Source organism: Tiliqua scincoides, chromosome 9, assembly GCF_035046505.1.
Source record: "Tiliqua scincoides isolate rTilSci1 chromosome 9, rTilSci1.hap2, whole genome shotgun sequence".
Classification (NCBI taxonomy): Eukaryota; Metazoa; Chordata; class Lepidosauria; order Squamata; family Scincidae; genus Tiliqua; species Tiliqua scincoides.
This window is the reverse complement of record NC_089829.1, coordinates 13,589,036-13,608,124: the sequence shown is the minus strand read 5'-3', so window position 1 is coordinate 13,608,124 and position 19,089 is coordinate 13,589,036. Positions and strand designations below refer to the sequence as shown.

General features: G+C 50.1%; 1 protein-coding gene across 1 annotated transcript in view; it reads right to left on the bottom strand.

Moving 5' to 3' along the window:
* Positions 1-831: 831 nt before the first annotated feature.
* The window catches only part of EPHB2 (EPH receptor B2), a 66,423-nt gene continuing 48,165 nt past the window's right edge, over positions 832-19,089 (bottom strand). Inside the window, exons 5-16 of the mRNA XM_066637446.1 lie at positions 16,611-16,773; positions 16,406-16,514; positions 15,042-15,109; positions 12,834-12,956; positions 10,416-10,663; positions 8,966-9,181; positions 7,481-7,678; positions 6,451-6,600; positions 3,859-3,921; positions 3,507-3,700; positions 1,525-1,680; positions 832-940 (exon numbers count right to left, since the gene is read on the bottom strand). Coding sequence (XP_066493543.1) covers positions 832-940; positions 1,525-1,680; positions 3,507-3,700; positions 3,859-3,921; positions 6,451-6,600; positions 7,481-7,678; positions 8,966-9,181; positions 10,416-10,663; positions 12,834-12,956; positions 15,042-15,109; positions 16,406-16,514; positions 16,611-16,773 — 1,797 coding nt within the window. The remainder of the gene's footprint in view (positions 941-1,524; positions 1,681-3,506; positions 3,701-3,858; positions 3,922-6,450; positions 6,601-7,480; positions 7,679-8,965; positions 9,182-10,415; positions 10,664-12,833; positions 12,957-15,041; positions 15,110-16,405; positions 16,515-16,610; positions 16,774-19,089) is intronic.

Here is a 19,089-nt window from a genome sequence, read left to right as displayed (position 1 = left end):
GCAGGTCATTGGCAACCGGTTAGGCCTAGTGAATTGTCTTGTGCATAAGATATGTAGGAGCTGCGCCTGGGAAGTGCGGGGGGCGGAGCCTCTGGGAAGCCCCACCCACAAAACGGCCCCAGCGCATCGGAGGACAAGACCTCAGAAAGAGCCCTGACGTCCCCACTGCCCATCTGAGGGCCAAGAGCCTTGTTCATCCCTCGGAAGGGGAGGAAAAGAAGAGAACCAAAAAAAGAGCTGCTTCTGGATTCTCGTCCTTGCGAGAAAAAAAGGAAGTTTAAAAAGTCCGCTTCAACATGGAAGTCCGTCGCTGCCGAGACACAAGTGACCCCATTTCATGGGAACAGTGTTCTAACCCTGGTCCCCTTCCTTGGCCCATCTGAGGAGCTGCTGGCGGTCGTGGGGAGGGGAAGGTGTGCCCAGCAAGGCTTGGAGGGACACACGGTTCTGTCCTCCCCCTCCAGGCTTTCCGGTTCAACTTTGCACTCCAGGCGCCAAGCCGCTCATGCAAAAGAGAGTGAAAAGGAGCTCCTCCAGATCCAACCCCAGCCTGCTTTTTTGTCTCACAGCCCTTGAAGAGAAAGCCATTGCTTGCGTTGTGTGTCTGTCTGTGTTTTCGTTTCATTTTAAAACATCCTTCGAAACAAGAGTCCGTCTCGCTCCCTTTTGTTCTGGATTCTCAAAGTCCGTGGCAATTTTGGCCCTGAGGCTGTTCCTTCCCTGTAGCCACCGTCTCTGTGGGGGGACGTGGGGCCCACAAGGGCTTGGACACACAGGGGTAAAAGGAGCAGGGCCTCGAGGAAGAGTGTGCAAGGATGTTTGTGCGCCGTCTCAAACCTCAACGGACTGGATCTGATTCATCTGTGCGCGCATTACCTGGATACTGTTCAGGATTTTCTTCTGGTGCCCTGCTAACGTCACCCCAACTCGCAAGATGTCCCTGGTGGCACAAACACAGTAGGAAGGAGACAGTAAGTGATGGACTTGACCAGCATGAGGAGCAGGGATTGAAGGACTACGAATGAAAGAGGACACATCCAGAGCAAGCCTGAATGAGTGTGCTAATCTCAAAAAAACCAAACAAATTAAAGTGGTACCCTGCCATCCTGGGGGTTCCATTCCAGAATCCCCTGCAGATACAGGATCCATGAATATGGAATCCACGAATAGCGGGGTCTGATTTTAAATCCTTTTAAACATGTATAAAAAGTGCCAAAATCAGTATTTCCTACATTTTCAAGGCCATACCGCATGTTTCCAAGCCTCTGCAGCTGTTTTTAGCCCTGAAAGACCCACTTACGGGTCACACTGAGGTTCCTTTCCCCTCCCAGCCTCACCCCAGAATGCATTGCCAGAATGGAACCTCTGCACAACTGGGTCTTTCAGGGCTGTCTCTCCCAGCACACTGCCATTTTCTCCCAGCAAACTGCCATTCTTGAAGGAAGATCTAACACCCTTTTTCAAGTTGCTGGACAACTGAGGAAGCACCCGAGTCTGGAAGTCTTTGCATGTGCTGGGACTTACTCCATAGTCATCTGAGACACCACGTCGAAGTTGGTGAATCCAGTGCTGGCAAAGCTCTCCTTGTACTGGCCCATTTTGATGGCTTCAAGCCATTCGTCCACAGTATTGAAACTGGAATAGTCTGGGATCGTCCGGTCCAATAAGGGGAGGTTGATCCTGGAGAAATGTCCGAGAAAGGGCAGGGTCAATTGAATGGGTAGAGAAAGAGAGGTGAATTAGAATTTGGTTGTCTTTGGAGCACCTCACAACACCCATCCCAAACCATCCCCTACCACTACTTGTGCCATAATGTCAGCTGCCTCCATCTTTGTCCAGAACAACCCTGATGGCTAGAGACATCACTGAAGCCATTCTCCTATCCACCCTTACATGGAAGTAAGTCCCATTGAATTCAATGGGGCTTCTTTCTAAGCAGACACAAATAAGATTGTGAGTCTTTTTGATTTACAGGAATAAAAGAGATTACAAGATTGTGGTTTTTTGATATACAGTGGGCCCGCCATATCCATGGGCTCTGCATTTGCGGATTCAACCAACTGCGGATTGAAAAAATTCCCTCCCTCCTTCCCTTCCTTCTCCCTGTGGGTTCTGGCTTGTCCCACTTCCCTCTCTGCCTCTTGCAGTGCTTCACCTGGTGGGTGGATCCCTTCAGCCTGGAGATGCTTTGGTGGCTGTCAACACGGGAGCAGCCAACCAGCAGTGGCATAGCTAAGGGTGGGCAGGGGGTACATTGCCCCGGGTTCCATGCCTTGTTGGAGTGTCTTAGAGGCCGCTGAAAGGCACTTCTGGTTTTTGCCAAAAACCAGACATGCCTTTCGGAGGCCTCTAAGATGTTGTATGGAGTGTGTTAAAAATGGAGGGGGTTGTTATGGGAGGTATGGGGGCTGTTAAAAAAATTTGTTCCCCAAGATGACAGCCTTAGCTATGCTACTGCCATTCAGCCTGTCACTCAGGCAGGCCGCCTCTAGGTCTTAAAGTTCATCACCTTCAAAAACTATGCCACTTTACAGGGGCTTGAGCATCTGTGTTTTGTGGTATCCATGCATAGTCCCAGAACCAAACCCCTGTGGATATGGAGGGCCCACTGTACTCATAATTGGGGACGTTTCCAAGACAAGTGGAGGGGTATGCACCCATGATGACAGTCAGGATCTGTCAGTGAATAACACCCCTCCCATTGGAGGAGCAAACTTGGAGCCATCGTCAAGCAGTGTACCCAGCTACTTGGTTCTCTGATTCATGTCACCAAAGAATTAGCAGACTTCCCTGTTTTGTTTTGCATGTTTAAATTGTGACATTTCCATGGAAAGAATGAGAACTCCTTTTTAGACTAGGAAGATTTATGGTTCAGAATATCAGTGGCAGCTGGGGCCTCTATTCCACACACACACACCCGGTGGTGCACCAAATTCCATTCATCGGTTCTGCCCACCCATGATTCCCACCACTGAGTTTTCCCCAAGACCACTAACTCCCTTACAACTGAAGTGATCTGGAAAAAGTCCCTCTTTAGCTCTGATGCCTGTGAGCAGGTCAAGATGCCTAAGGGGGGTAAGGGAGAATGGAATGAAGTGATTATTTAAGGAAGGTGTTTGTTATAAGTGGGTAAAAGCTCTTGCAGTTCAAAACAGGTGATTTGCTTCTCAAGCTAGTAACTGGTAAGACACAGACTTGGTGAGGAGAATCCCATTGGTTAGGGGAAAAGGTCACTGATATTGAAAAACAGAAGCTGCTGCCAGAGTCAGACTCTTGGTCCATCAATCTCAGCATTGTCAACACTGACTGGCAGCCAATCCATCAGGTTCCAGACAGGTGTTGGATCCTGGATAGCCCTGTGGATCTGCATGGAGGTAAACGCCCCACCAGCCAGAATGGGGGAAAGGAGGTGCTGACTCCTGCAGGACCCAATGGTAACGGTGCAGATGTCCCCCAGGCAAGCTTGTCAACCCTGCCCTCTTTCCTACTGGAGAAGAGCTGCCTACCCGGAGGAGAGGGGTGCCATGGCCTTCAGGCTGTTGGGGTTTCGGATCATCTTGTCCAGGGTGTTGACAATCTGTCCAAATTTGGGCCGGTGGTTGCGGTCTTTCTGCCAGCAGTCCAACATGAGCTGATGCAGCGCGCTGGGGCAGTCCATTGGTGGGGGCAGCCTGTAATCCTGCTCGATGGCGTTTATCACCTGCAAGAGGAAAAGTCCCACCAACATCAGGGTAGAGAGCCAGAGACCCTGGCCCAGCATAAACATGGGAACAATTGGTTTGAATGCATTATTTTTATACCTCCCTACTTGTCAGAAGCTCTGCACTTGAGTTCGGCTGCAATCCAAGACCCACTTACCTGGGAGCCAGTCCCACTGACCTCAATGAGGCTTCCTTCTGTGTAGTCATGCATAGAATTGTGCTGTGAGGCGATCACACAACTTTGGGGGGGACTTCATTAAAGAAGGACTTCGATTAGCTGAAGCCCTTTAAGTTTGGATTGTGCCTCTATTTACCCCTAACAAGTTAAGGGGGGGGCACTGCAAAAGGGGATGGGGGTCAGCTCCTATTCTGTAATGTGAATATATGGAAGGGAAGGAGATGGAACATGAGGGGATGGAACATTAAGAGGAAGGCAGTGCCATAGGAGGGGTTGCACACATGATTCCCACACCACTAGCTCACACCCTACCTGCCCCTCTATTGCGGGACACTTGTAGTGACTTAAAGGGCCAGCCACTTTTAGCATGCTCAGAGTAACTGTGAGACCGCATTAATGGAATTGTTTCCAATGCCCAAGTAGCAACGGTTCCATCTTATTCCATACTACTCTGATCTCATCTGGAGCACCATGTCCAGTCATGTGTTCTGAACGCTGAGAGGAGTTAGCCAAACTGGGGCTGGCTTCGAGGAGTGCAACAAAGATGACCAGGGGCAGGACCTCTGAGAGGGGAGTGCAGGGGGTACATTGTACCTGGGCCCAAGGTCAACAAGAGGGCCTCTGGGAGCCAAAAGAGGGGAGCTGGAAATTTACTGGGATCTCAGAAAATATTGTGTGAAGTCTAGTATTCACATTTTGTATAAGTCTACATAGTTTTATAGTAATTCATATAAATTCTATTACATATAAATAAAATACTCATTACATATAAATAAAAATGATCCAATGGTCATATGAAAGTATGATCCAAAGGAGAAGGGAAGGAGCCCCAAATAAACTTTGTACCGTCTCATAAAATTCCTCTCAGAGGCCCTGATCAGGGACTAGAAAACAGGTCTCATTAGGAAAGGTTAAAGGAACTGAGTAAGTTTCACTTGGAGAAGAAGAGATTGAGGGGGGACCTGAGAGCACCCCTGAAATAGCTCAAGGGCTCTCATCTTGGACAAAAACTTGCTCTCTGCAGACCTGATTAGATTAGATTAGATCTAACAGGCTTAATTTACAGGAGTAGAGAATTGAGCTGATCACTATGATACATTTCTTAAGGTCAGAGCAGTTTGAAGATGGAACAAATGGTCTGGGGGAGGCAGGTGTTCTCCTCTTGGAAATCTTCAAACAGTGGCTGGACAATCATTTGTGGGAATCTGGAGATCTGGATTTCTTGCATCGAGAAGGGGGTCAGACTAGATGGCTTCCAGGTTCCCCTGCTACTCTCAAATTCTCTGCTTCAAGGGTTCACTTCCATCTTCCGCTCAGGGTTTGGAGGAGAATTTTTAAATCAGAGAACAGATGCTTGCAATGGAATCGTTAACATGACATACACCATTGTTCCTCTTTCGGAAATCTACCCTGTGTCATACAACCCCCACTCCCATCCACTTTGCCTCTTCTGTGCCTCCCCCACCCCAATATTTTATCTGGTGCTACCACCGGGAGGTGAGCAGACACAGAACGGCAGGAACTAATAGATGACATGGCTTTCTGTTTTGGAAAGTGCTGTCTGATGATGACGGAAGATCGACAGGGCTGTCAAAGAAGCAGAGGTGGTTTGCAGCTGGGAGCCATTCCAAGTTTCTTGCTTCCTCGTATTTTAAGGTGGCTGAACGACTGTTTGGGCTCAGGGCCTGAATTCATTTTCAAAACGCAATTTTGCTTAAGCGTCCGACAGCCTGGCAATTGATTGTTGGCCTGCTCTCATCTGCAACTAAAGACTGTGTGCGTTTTGTGAGCACGCATAGGGCCAGACACACCAACCAGCTCTGGAAACCCCCCCCCCCCCCCGCCCAGCTGTCGTGCGCCAATGCCCTGTTGAAAACGCGAGAGTTTTTCCCCTCTGCTGGTGTTCACGGTCAGGGTCGAGGAGGTTAATAGGAAGTGCTGAGTGTGTCCCTCTACCCGTTTCAGGAAAGATCATTGTCAGGCAGCAGCTTCTATGGTGGAACACCCTGGGGCTAAAGGAGGTGGGTGGGGGGCTGAGCGGGAAGAGAATGACTGGGAATGCTGCAGATGGAGGCAGCTTTCTGGAATCGTTGAGATGACTTTCCACAAGAAAGCAGAAAATGAAGGCTATCAACAGAGGCAGCCAACGTCAACTAGGGGTACTGCAGCCTATCTAGGGGTGCACCTGGACCATGCCAGATGTCCCTGTCACCATAGTGAAAGGGATGCCCTATCTGGGCTCCACAAGGGAGGAAGGGGTGGGGTGTCAGCATGTTGACAGGGATGCTCTATCTGGGGTCCATGAGGGAGGAAGGGGTGGGACGGGTGGACTGTGGGTGGGCTGCTTTCCATCCCCCAGAAAATCAGGAATGGACGCTTGCACAGGATGCCCCCCACCCACCCAGGCACTCCACAGCTTCTGAAAAGCTCCAACTTCCTGCCCCCCTGTATTGCATTTGGTCCAGCAGGCAGCCCTTGAGACAGCAGGCTAGCCAGCTGCAACCCGCAGTGCCCGGTTAGGGACAGCACACTGTAGCAGGATCCTACGCTCCGATCCCGCCCATGACTTACGTCTTGATTGGTCATGTCCCAGTACGGCCGCTCTCCATAGGACATCACCTCCCACATGACAATGCCGTAGCTCCACACGTCGCTGGCGGAAGTGAACTTCCGGTACTGGATGGCTTCTGGGGCTGTCCAGCGGATCGGGATTTTCCCACCCTGCAGGAGAACACACACACAACCAGATGAGAAGCATGCTCAGTGGCTGGTGAGGACGTTCCCAGGTTCATTGGCGGCTGAAAGGAACCGAATGGTTGCAATGCAATGCCTGGCACCAGAGGCTGGGGTCTGTATCTCCTCCCTGAATCTGCATACTTTTCAACAGCTAGGTAAAGACCCTGATGTTTGTCCTTAGACATGCACTCAGGCATGAGTTCTGAGGAACGGGCTGGAAGATGGGTCTACACAGATCAGAATGGCCAGTGCTATTATTTTTGCCTTTCTCTGCAATCAACAGGAGGGGCCGGACCTCTATGAGGCCAACTGAGGCAATCGCTTCAGGTTGGAGACAATCAAGGCCATCATTCCCCTCCCCACCCCCATCTCCTTCTTTCTTTTCCAATTCAAGAAATAGAAGAAGCAGATATCGGTGAAGCATTGATAGAGGAAGAGGAGCTCACCAATGAATGGATGGCTTTTAGTCAGGATGACTGAGTGGAACCTCCATGATCAGGTGCAGCACACCTGGGAATATCTGTAGCGAGGGATGGGGAGGTAAGAGCCTTCTTGGGGGCTCTACAGAAGCATCTAAACTAGACTGGTGCTTGACATGATTGAGCAGAGCTCTTCTTGCCGTACAGTCAGACACAGCAGCCCAGTTCAGACTTCCTTGTCGCAAAGGGGACACCAACCAGTTGGCTTGGGAGCCCACCAGCCTTGCTCAGCCGCTGGCTGAAACGCCAGAGAGCTCAAGCAGTGCAAGGTCAAAGGAACATCAGAAGTTCCTCCGAGAAACAAGTCAGAGAGAGAGAGAGAGAGAGAGAGTCACGGGCTGCTTTATCTGGGTCAACCTCCACAGGCATCAGCCTTTGTTTTGCACCTGAGAGCATCGTCGGTTGCCAAAGAAATAGGCGCTGCATCCCACAAGCACTCTGCGGACATTGCACCGCAACGTTAAGAATTTATGGCACTTCTCCTTGATCAGCAGTGAGCAAGTTGAGGTTTCGTTGGTGCCGGCAATGAAGCTTCGGCAGTTGCATTTTTCAGTCACTTGGCACGAGTTGGGGAGGGGAGTGAGCTGTGGGAAGGGGCTGGGGGAGACGGCCTGTGCCACCAAACCTCTCTCCCCTTGCAGCAGATACAGAGATACACAATATGATGTTGCCTTCTGAGTCAAGCCCTGGGTCCGTCTCGCTCACCACTGTCAAACACAGACTGGCAGCATTTCGAGCATACGTCCATCCCTGTAGATGCCGCTGCAGGGACTGAAGCTTCTGTAGGCAATGCAGGAGCTCTGGATCCTCATGAAAAACATACAAAGTTGCCTTATTTTGAGTCAGACCGTTAGCCTGTCTAGCTCAGGACTGCCTGCGCAGGCTGGCAGCATCGCCCCTGGGTTTCAGACAGGAGTCTTTCCAACCCGACTCAGGGGACACTGTGTAGCTCAGTAGTCATGCATTGGCTGCACATGCCAGAAGGATCCCACAGGCTGTTCCAGGCACGTCTAGAAAAAGCAAAACATCTGGAACCCTGAAAAAAATGCTGCCAGTCTGTGTCGGCAGCCTGATCTAGACTGGTCAAAGGTCACTCTGCATACGGCATGTTCAAACGTACCTGGAGAAGCCGAAGACTGAATATCGAGCTTCTCCATCCAACACAGATACAGTAGGCCCTCCTTATCCATGGATTTGAGTTGTTTCAGCACTGTGACCCTGCCTTCCCCCTGCAGATTTCAGCATCCACTGATTTCTGCATTCACGGGGGGTCAAGAAACTGATTCCCCATGGATGCTGAGGGCCCACTGTACTTTACCACTGAATGACAGCCCTCCAAGCTTGATCAGAAGCTGAGTCACAACCTGGCTTTGACCCCCTTTTGGCAGCTTTTATTTTTATGCTGTGCTTTTTTTTTAATGGGGAAAAATATGCTTCTCTTCCTGATTCTGTTTTTCGCTGCTCCAAGTTGCTTTTCCCTGAATACAGTGGGACAGAAAATTTACAAGAAATAAATAATCATAGGGAGCCCCCATCAAGAAATGAGTGCAAACCAGTCTTGCTGTGGTGGACGAACTCAACCCATTGTGCACATGGCTGTTGAGGAAGGCACCGTAGTACAGTGGTGGGCACATGTTTCGCAGGGAGAACGTCCCAGGTTCGATCCCCAGCAACCTCTCCAAGAAGGACAAAGAAAAATCTTCTCTGAGTTGCTGCCAGTACTTGTTGAGAATCAAGAGCTAGATGAACCAATGGCCTGACTCAGGAGGAAACAGCACCCCTTGTTTCTATGTATGGGTGCATCTGTAGCTTTGGAAACAGTTGGGCCACCCAAGATGATCATCCTATAAGTCTTCCTCCCTGCATCTTACCAAGGCACTGGTGTAGGTGGGATCTGATGTGTCGTCCTCCAGGAAACGGGAGAGGCCAAAGTCGGAGACCTTGCAGACCAGGTTACTGTTCACGAGGATGTTCCGCGCGGCCAAGTCACGGTGGACATAGTTCATGTCGGCCAGGTACTTCATGCCAGCAGCAATTCCCCGGAGCATGCCCACGAGCTGGATCACTGTGAACTGCCCGTCGTTTTGCTGATGGGGAAAAAAACACCACAAGGCCCTAAGGCATGGATTCCCAAAGAGTGTGCTGTGACACCTTAGGGTGTCATAGCACAGAGGGGTGCTGCAGGATGTCCCCAGTGGCCTACCTGTTCTCCTCAGTGCCGACCCTTTGGACCTCACGAGATTTTGAGAGATCCAAGATGGCAGCGCACAAGGCTCATGACATTTGGCTGTGACCATCTTGGATCTCATGAAATCTCATGAGATCCAAGATGGCAGCACCTGCTGAGCGGGGAAGAAGAGGCTGCAGGGGTGATGCAACCCACGTACATTTGGGAACCACTGTCCCATGGGATGGGGAGCAGTGTCCATTTGCAAGCAAAAGGAGACAGCAGAGTAGTTTTCTGAGAAGCATGGAGGCCACATTTCTGTATGCACCTACTTAGGAGTTAGTACCATTGAATTCAATGGGCCTGCTTCTGAGTAGACATGCACAAGATTATGCTGTAAGACTCCCTGGAGATATATAGTGCCTGAATCTGTAGGTGTATGGAATTCATGCAGGTCTGCACATGAGAACTTGGCGCACCAGGTGGTATCTGCAGTGCTCTGCTTGAGGAGTGCCAGAACTGTAGTCTCTGGGGTGCGTTCCAGGTGCCTGACGGGTGTGGGGCACTTGCTTGGCAAGGAGGGGTGCACTGCTTTGTTGTGGCACTGACTTCCTTGTGCTTGATCATGGCAGCACTCCTGATCTAGCCAGTGTTCTTCTTCCCAGAAACCGAGAAGGGCAGCTACAAGGTAAGGAGAGTTGTGCCCCCACTCTGCGAGGTGAGAGAGGCTGGGAAGAACTGGGGTAGGACTTTGTTGTGTACTAAAGAAACTCCATTAAGGGAGCTTTGAGACACTAAGGGTAGATCTTGCACTCAGAACAAGCTTGTATCTGTGTATCGTGTGTGTGACTGATTCTACAGCATTATGTTTGCAGCATGTGGGAATTGTTGACAAATGCTATGCAAAAGTAGGCAGTTGTCCATGTCAGGCAAGGGACAAATGTCATTGATCTGGTGATTAGTCTGGGTGTATGAGTTAACGTGATGGCTCTGTGTGTGTGTGTGTCAGAAATAATACAAGCACAGAGGGCACAGGAGGCATACATGCTCTTTGAACATCCCCCTGCACACAGCTTCTCCAGAACTGCAACGAGAAAGTGAAACAGAGCTATATCTTAGCCACCTCCCTTCCTTGCCCCTCCCTGGTGGCATACCCTCAGGAAGGAATCCAGGGAGCCATTCTCCATAAATTCGGTGACAATCATGACCGGGGTGCTCTTGGTGACCACCCCTTCCAGGTGGATGACGTTGGGGTGGTCGAACTGGCCCATGATGCTAGCCTCGCTCAGGAAGTCTCGCCGCTGCTTCTCGGTGTAGCCCGCCTTCAATGTCTTGATGGCCACGAAGCTCTCCCTCTTCCCGGGCAGCTTCAGGTGGCCGCTGCACACCTCGCCAAACTCTCCTGCAGTGCAGAGTCCAGGACAGTAAGGAGAGATCAGGTCCTGCAGAGCCACGACTTCAGAATTGCAATCTGAGGGGGGTGGGAACCTATGCCAACACAGTCCAACAGGGATGTGTGGGCAGGGAAGGCAGAGCCTCACCTGTCATATAAGGAAAATAGCCTCAGTCTCCCTTATGATTACGCATGCGCTCCACCCAGTTTCTGAGGGGGGTCACATGATCCCAGGGGAGGCTGGGCTGTCATATGCTGCAGCTCTAGTCTCTCCTAGAGCTGCAACAGCAAAAGCTCAGCCTTCACCGCGATTGCACATGCGCTGCGTAAAAATGATGCGGAAGCTTGGTAATGACACAATGACGTTATCATGTCACCAGCCTACTTCCAGGTCACCAAGCTCCACATGCACTGTTTCCCCACCCTTGGACCTCACCACATATGACTGCGTGTTCGGGTCTGAAAGGGACTGACCATGCCAACATGAGCCCCTGACTCTATTTCCCCTTTCTGCAGTTCCCAGATTGAAGGCAAGGAACAGCTCCATGTCCTTCAGAGGCACCTGAAGGCACGGGAACCACCTGACTTGGGTCTCATCACCACCCCACACCCAGAGGTGTCCTTAGGTAGGGCAACTGGGGCAGCTACCTTTGACCTGGGCTATGTCAGCTACCTTTGAAATGGGCTATGTCAGATGCAAGGGTGTTACGTGAAAATCCCCTTTTCCCTGCCAAGTTGTGATTTTTATATCTGGTTATGTTATTTTGGATCATACAGACCAAGCAAGCAGGCCACTCCTCCCCCAGCACATGTTTCCAAAGGCCCTGGTCAAGCTACAAGCACATGAATTACACAACCCCCCACTTCCTTGCAGGTCAATGTATAACCTAATCACTGTGTCTCCTGATTATGCAAAACAAGCATGCACCTCCAGAGGAAGAAGTCTATTGTTCTTTTATCACTCTTAAGCACCTTATGCAAATTGCCTCCCTCCCCCAGAGTCAGGCTTTGCTGATAGCTGATTTCTGGACCCTTCCACCTTTTTTTTTACATACTCCACGTATACCTGTGTGTATAATGAGCATGTGCACAGCTCTGGGATACTTCCGGTCAGTTTAGGTCAGCTTCCAGGTCAGACAACCCCTTAAGAGTAAGCTCAGAGCACATGCCTCTCTCTCTCTGGCTGCCCTCCCACGGGAGTGGTCCTTCCTAGGACTCTTTCCCATCCAACTGCTCCCAGGACAGGTAAATATATCTTGCGTCTAAAACTCTTTCCCTTCCATCCCATCTATTCCTCCCTTCTTCCCCCATCTTTAGTTAGCAAACTGGGTTTAGCAGATTAAGAAACCCCTAAAATACTTCCCTACAACCTATCCGTTTCTGAATTCCTTTCGGATACACAAATACATAGCACATGCACCCACCATAAAAACTAGGTACATTTTTCAAGTACTAGAACCAAGAAATGTGTATTATGTTTACCTTTGTGTGTTTTGTAATAAAAATATAATCTTTGATTGAAAGTTACCTTTCTCCCAGTCTCCTCCTTAAGCTAAACAAGGGATTTCTTTGCTCTACGCTGTCTTGTTATCCAGCCTGCGATCCTAAAAGTTTCCAAAAGGCTAATATACTAATTCCCCTAAACAAAACAGCCTTTTTGGTAACAAGGGAGGGCATCAGGATGCAGGTTGTGTCTGTTGTCTTGTGTGCCCCCTGAAGCATTTGGTGGGCCACTGTGAGATACAGGAAGCTGGACTAGATGGGCCTATGGCCTGATCCAGCAGGGCTGTTCTTATGTTCTTTTGACCTCGTGCTTTCTTAACCAATATATGGCCATAATTGGGGGGGGGGGACGCTGATTGAGTTTCCCCAGGCCTACACCCTCTCCATATCCTTCTAGGAATGGCTCTGTCCCCACCCATAAGGCATTGCACATTCCCCTCTTGAGGAGGGACCATAACACAGTGGTACAGTCCCTGCTTTGTATGCAAAAAGGGTCTGATTCAACAGCTTGTAACCTCTCTAGAGCGGGCCGGAAAAAGACCCCTCTCTGAAACCCCACAGAGCTGCTGCCCACAGTGTGTCAGGGGAACTGACACTCTGCCTCTGTGCAAGGAATGAGCTCATTTGGTGGGCCGCAGGTGCTGCAGCTGGGGGCGGGACAATGGATGGGGCTTACCTGCGCCAATCACCTGCTCGATTTTGACACATGAGATGTCAATCTCCTTGGCAAACTCCCTGACGGCCTCGTTGGGGTCCTCATAGGTGAAGGGGTCAATGTAGATCTTCATGCCAGGGGTCACTGCTCAGAGGGTAGGAAAAGGTCAGCTTTTATTATGTCTTTGGCACACCTGGAACCCCCCTTCTTTCCAGTTGCTCAGTGTAGCACATGTGGAGGGTGATTCCATTTTTTCCCCCTCCATCATCCCTGCGGTGTAGGCAAGTCTGAGAGCTATCAGCTGACCCAATCCCTCTGGAGCAAAGCCAGGATCAGAACTCCAGTCTCCCACATACAAGACTAGCACATGGAGCCTTGACAACACAGGCACTCTCTTGGGTGCAATGGAAGGGTAATGTGTCTGCCCCAACTGGTGGTTTGCCTGCATGCTGGATGTGGCCAGACACATTTGGGTGTGGCAGTTTAAGAAGGATATTGACACACTGGAGTGGAGGCAGGAGAGGGCAACTGGGATGAGGAGAGGCGTTGGAAACCATGTCCTATGAGGACAGGCTGAAGTAGTTGGGCATGCTTAGTCTGGAGAAGAGACGGTTAAGAGGGGACATGACAACTATGTATAAAAATCTGAGGAACTGTCCTGAGGAAAATGGAGAGGACTTACTAATATTCTCAGTATTCAAGGGAAGAATCAGGACAATGTTTAACTTACAGGGGAAATTTCTATTCAATATTAGGAAGAATTCCTGATGGCATGGCCTGGTCCACCTTACAGGGTTATTGTGAGGACAACACATGAGATGCTTTTGTATGCTCAGAAGCGCAATGGAGCCAAGTGGTCTGAACAGGCTGGGACATTCACAGGGGCAGACCAGAACATCACCAGCAAAGAAAGACTACCTTTGCAATCATTTGCATCTGCTCCAATGACTCTTCCTTAGGGTGGAGGCTTTGCAGGATGTGTCAACTTAGAGAGTGAGGGTCTTTTGTTCTCCTGGGTCCCTATGTAAAGACATCACTTTCTACTCTGGTGCAGTTCAGATCCCCCAATGTCTCCTTCTTCCATTAAAAGCAGTGCAGTGGGCCTTGGACTGGATTGGGGCCACAGCATTCTGGGAGGAAGCAGAAATCTTTTGCCCTAAGCTGCTTTCTTGACTTAAAACTGCTCTCCCCTGAACCAGTCATGGAGGGGTAGGCAGGTATCTCTATTGTCACAGATCTTTGGAAATCTGTATTGTGAAAGTCTCGGGTAGTATTTCTCAAAGCATGCTTGTAGGGGTCATGAGATCCATTCACGGGTTCCAAGAGCACTCTGTAAGTGGCTGCTACCTGCCCCACTGCCATGCCACTCTGTGCATGCACCGGTGTTCTGGGGCTCCCTAAGACTCCATGCATGTGCTGGTGGGGCTCCAGGGATCAAAAAGTTTGAGGTCTGGGTTTTATTCTCTTGCACCTAATAAAGGTTCCAGCATGAATTTAAGAAGGGGAAATGGTATGGAGGAAGCATTATACATACATACTGCGCTGTGGCCGTCATGCAAATTAAACCTTCCCTACAGCTTCTTTAATACATTCATTCATTCATTTTTTAAAATTATACCTTGCTTCCCTCCCCCCCGCCCCGCCATAAAGGACTCAAAGCAGCTTGTGAAAATGTTAAAACAAAATCAATAGAGAGAGAAACAAATGCACCCCCCCCCCCCACACACACAAAGACTTTCATCAAATGAAGCCAGACAAGGTCTGCTGAAACAAACAGAAAGATCTTGGGAGCTCTGAAAAACACTGAGATCTGACTTTTTTTCTAATCAAAGAGAAAGACGGTGGGAGGTCCAAACTGCATCAGATTAGAAAGCTATGCCTGCAAGTTGGAGGGCAGCCACAGGAGATTCTGTCCAGAGACTTTGAAAATACCTGGTGTAAGGTTTTAACAGCAGCAGAAAATAGGGGCAGGGAAGGGACATGCCAAGAAACCTCCCAAGGCCAAGAATGAGAAGTGGGGCAGCAATAGGAGGAAGAGCAACTCAACAAGAAGATTCATGCGCATGATGTGCAGCGCATCTCCAGGTATCCAGGTTTGTTGTGAGGGCGACACAGAGCCAGGGTTCTCAGGTGATGTGGGGATGAGGTTCCAAGAGGCAGAAAGATGCCAGTGTTCGAGTCCCTCCCCCCGTCCCTCTCCCACCTCCCATCCCGCTGCGGGGTACATACTGTGGCCGCTGGTATAGTGCTGCAGCTTGTCAGTGTACTCGGAATCGGTGCGCTCAAAGCCTCTTCTTCTGGAAGGAGAGCAGCGTGCTGAGCGGGAGGCAGATGGACTGGCAGAGCAGGGGGGCAAGGCTGGGCTTCAACTCTCAGCCCTGAGGGCATAGCACCCCCTCCCCTCCCCTCCCCTCCCCGCCCAGAGCATCCTCCCAACTGATCTTTTCATGCAAGGCAGGGCCTGCCCACAGACATGTGCTGCAGTTGCGCAGCTAGCCCATGCGATCTGTGCTGTGGTTAGAATGAGGGCTTGCAAGGAACAGTGTCAAACACATGGGAGAATCAGGCAAGATGGTGCATGAAGCCTGTGACTGGGGCTCTGGAGTCAGTGAAGAGCAACAGATGTGCCCCCCCAGACCGAGGCTGTGGCATGGGGAGGGGAGAGAGGCAAACCATCTTCCCCCAGAGAGGGGGTCATTCTTCCCCCACCACAATCTTTGTCCGGATTTACCCCTTCTGGGATTGCTATTTTGTCCCAGAACAAAACCTCCCATTGGCATAGGGTCTGGGAGGGGTCTGGGTCTGGCATAGGGTCTGGGAGCTGTGTCTGAGAGGAGGGAGATATAGTCCAGATCCTTTAGCTGAGGCTGTAGGTTCAACAGTCCCTCTTCTACGCCACATTCCGGAATCACTGGTGGCCCAGTCCAGTTGCCATTCACAGGTCTGCCCTTTTAATCCACGGGGGACCCACTGTGCATACGCCAATTTGCGGCCACTTCTGGTCTGACGACCATGTCAGAAGTGGCTTTACGAGGTCTCCAGGAGGCCATCGTGGGCAACAGAAGGCCTACAGGCAGGAGACTAACTGAACGTTAACGGTTACGACTCCTTGTAGCATGCAGGCTGGTTGCCTGTATGTTGCATTCCTCAGTGAAGCAAAAATGTTGCTTGGTTAAGCAAGCAACACACATGCTTCAAGCGCTACTAAACAAAAATGAAGTTACTGTCATGGGTGTGGGGGGGGCAGAATCAGTGAATGCAGGGGGATGCCTGTATGCAAATATTTGTCATCATCTTCATCATCCCAGGCTTAAAGCAGCATCTAGTCTGACTCTAGGTGCGAACACATGTGTGTCACCTTGCATCACCCACCCATGATTTACAAGGGCATATAATCTGTCCTGCCCACTTTGCAGGAGTCAACGCTGGTGGGTGCCCCCCCCCCCCGCCACTGCCTGGTCAAGGAAAAGAGAGCCAAGAGGTCTGAAGCCTCAGCAGCTCCTGGAGAAACCCATCTGAACCTGAATCCAGCCCCTTTTTCTCGAGGCAGCCCTTCCCGACTCACGCCTCCCCAGAACAAGGCAGACCCCTACCTGTTGCACACAAGGATGAGGACCACCAGGGCAATGAGGAAGACGAGACCTGCAGCTGATGAGCCGATGATCAGGGGCAGCTTCTCCTGGATGCTGGTTTGATATTCGGCTACAAGGCACACAAGAGTCAGGCTGTTACTGTTTGGCCAGGCCAGGGGGCACATGAGCTGGCCAGAGCACATCCCAGCCTCCCCTTTGGTCTTACCTTCAGTCATGGTCTGGAAGTACATCTTGCCGCTGTAGCGCCCGTAGCCTGCCACCGTGCGTGCCCGCACCTGGAAGACGTAGATGGTGCCAGCTTTGAGGTTCTGCACCGTCACAGTGTTGGTGGCACTCTTGACCACGGTGGAGTTGAATTCGCTCAGCTCCTGCCGGGAAAACAGACGAGAGCCATGAAACAGAGGGGATTGGGAGCCCACGAGAGAGAAACTTCATCCCCTGGTAGAGTTTGAGGAGGTCAGGCCTGGATACAGCAAACCCTACTTCATTAGGAGGAAGACTCAGGCTACCATCTGGGGTCGGAATGGGGCAGACCAGAAGGGCCCACTGCTTATTGCTGAGTCCACCTTGGAGCTCACAGGGTTAGCCTCTGGTCACGTAAGCCCTCCCCACTGGGCTGACCCGATGAATCTTGTGTACTGGTGGCAGGGGGGGCTGCAACATGATCTGTAGCTCGGCCGTGTGTTGTGGGAGAGAGCACTGCAGGGTTTTGCTTCAGAGTTCCCAGTAACCTGTTGGGCCCTCCCAGGTTGAAGGGGAGGGCAGCCGAGGGCTCCCCGACACCTGGAGCCAGCCCTGAGAAGAATCCAACATGCCACAGCTATGGGAGGGACAAGAGGAAAATCCTCAGGCGTGTGGGGTATGAGGCTACACAAGGTGAGGAACAGTAGCATAGCTACAGGGGGTGCGGCATGGCAAGCGTTACAGCTACCGCAATGGGGCCGGGAAAGCAGCCCTTCCCACTCACTGTTGGAGCCATTCTGGGTTGGAGCTATAATGGCTCTGGTGGTGAGTGGGAGGGGCTGCTTACATGGCGCATTGCGGTGCCTAAAATATGTACCATGCCGCACCCCCTGCAGCTACGCTACTGGGGAGGAAGGAATGAAGAGGAGAGGTGGAAGCTGTGGGGCTGGTTGGGGAGGGCGGGAGGTGGCTGCTGAGAAGCAGTTCATTTGGTTGAATGTGTGGTGAACTTTAGGTTGAAAAGCAGTATAGAAATGTTCTTATCAATTATAATGATTATGATAATTATAGAAAAATAAATTAAAGGAAATATCTCATGGATATACCCACCCACCCCACATAAAATTCCATTGCAACTGCTCCACGAAGGGATTTCTTTAATTTTGGCTTTGCTCTCACAAACAGAGATCAAGACTGAACATCTATGAAACTGTATCTCTTTTCCTCTCTTCCTTCATCTATCCATCAAAGCACCACGATGAATTATGCTGATTTATATACAGTTAATACATTTTATGTTATAAAAGCGCTAAAGCGAATCAGAAAAAAACTGGAAAATAAATCAAGCAGCTGAAACATGAAAAGAATTGAAATGAAACAAAATGAATACTTTTTGTTTTATAAAATAAAATAATACAATGCAAATAATAATTCTTATATAATAATAGCATGTGATATTTATTTTTATATAATTAAATAGTATACGATATTTATTTCAATATAATTAAATTAAATGCAAATAAAATTGCACACCTCTAGCAGAGGGTGGGAGGCCAGTTCGGTCCAGCACAGCAGTGTAAAATTAAAAAAAAAAAAAATCAAAAGCTGACGAACATCCCCTGAGCAGGCTTACCTCCCATGACTGTGGGGAGGGGGGCACAGCAAGGGCTCTGGTTTATGCAATATAGGTCAGGACCTATTTATCAGTTCAACTGGGGGACCCTTCCCCCAGCTTCTCTTGGCCTGTAGGGAAGTGAAAATAGGTCATCTGGAGGGAGAAGAGGATTAGCCCTTTGTCAATGGAGCGGGGAGGGGTCATTTGTGACTTCATTTAATTATAAAGTTTTAATAAGCTTTCTTTCCTAAGACATCCCCCCTCCCACTCCCAATTTTCTGCACTTCTCTGTTTCTTCTGTCTGGGGACCACATGTGTCCCAGAGAGAGCTGCCACCGGCGCTTCCACCTGCTGGAGATCGCATGTGCCAAAATTGGGTTGAAGGGCACTCTTAGCTACTTTTGAAGCTCCTAAAATAGAAGCGGAACAAGGATGCCACTTCAAAGCTTCCAAACTCCAGGGATCTTTTGCCATATTCCTCCATACCTGGACAAGAGAGGGAAGGGAGGAGAAGGACATCCTAAAGGTCACAATGAAGGTCTTGAATAAAATCTGACACGCCAGCAACTTTCAATAACATCTGGACAGGGCTGACATCTCTGTATGCTTCCGAGTTGAGAGCCGGGATGGTGTAGTGGTTCTGGAGTTGGACTTAGACCTGGAAGATCCAGGTTCAAATGCCTACTCAGTCATGAAACTTCCTGGGTGACCCTGGCTCAGTCACTCTCAACCTTACCTACCTCGCAAGGTTGTTGTGAGGACACAAGGAGGGAAGGAACCATGTACACCACCCTGAGCCCTTTGGAGGAAAGTGATATCAAAAATAAATAAGACTGAAAGGCTGTGTCCTCCAAGGCAGATGGGGGGGGGAATACATTCCCTACTC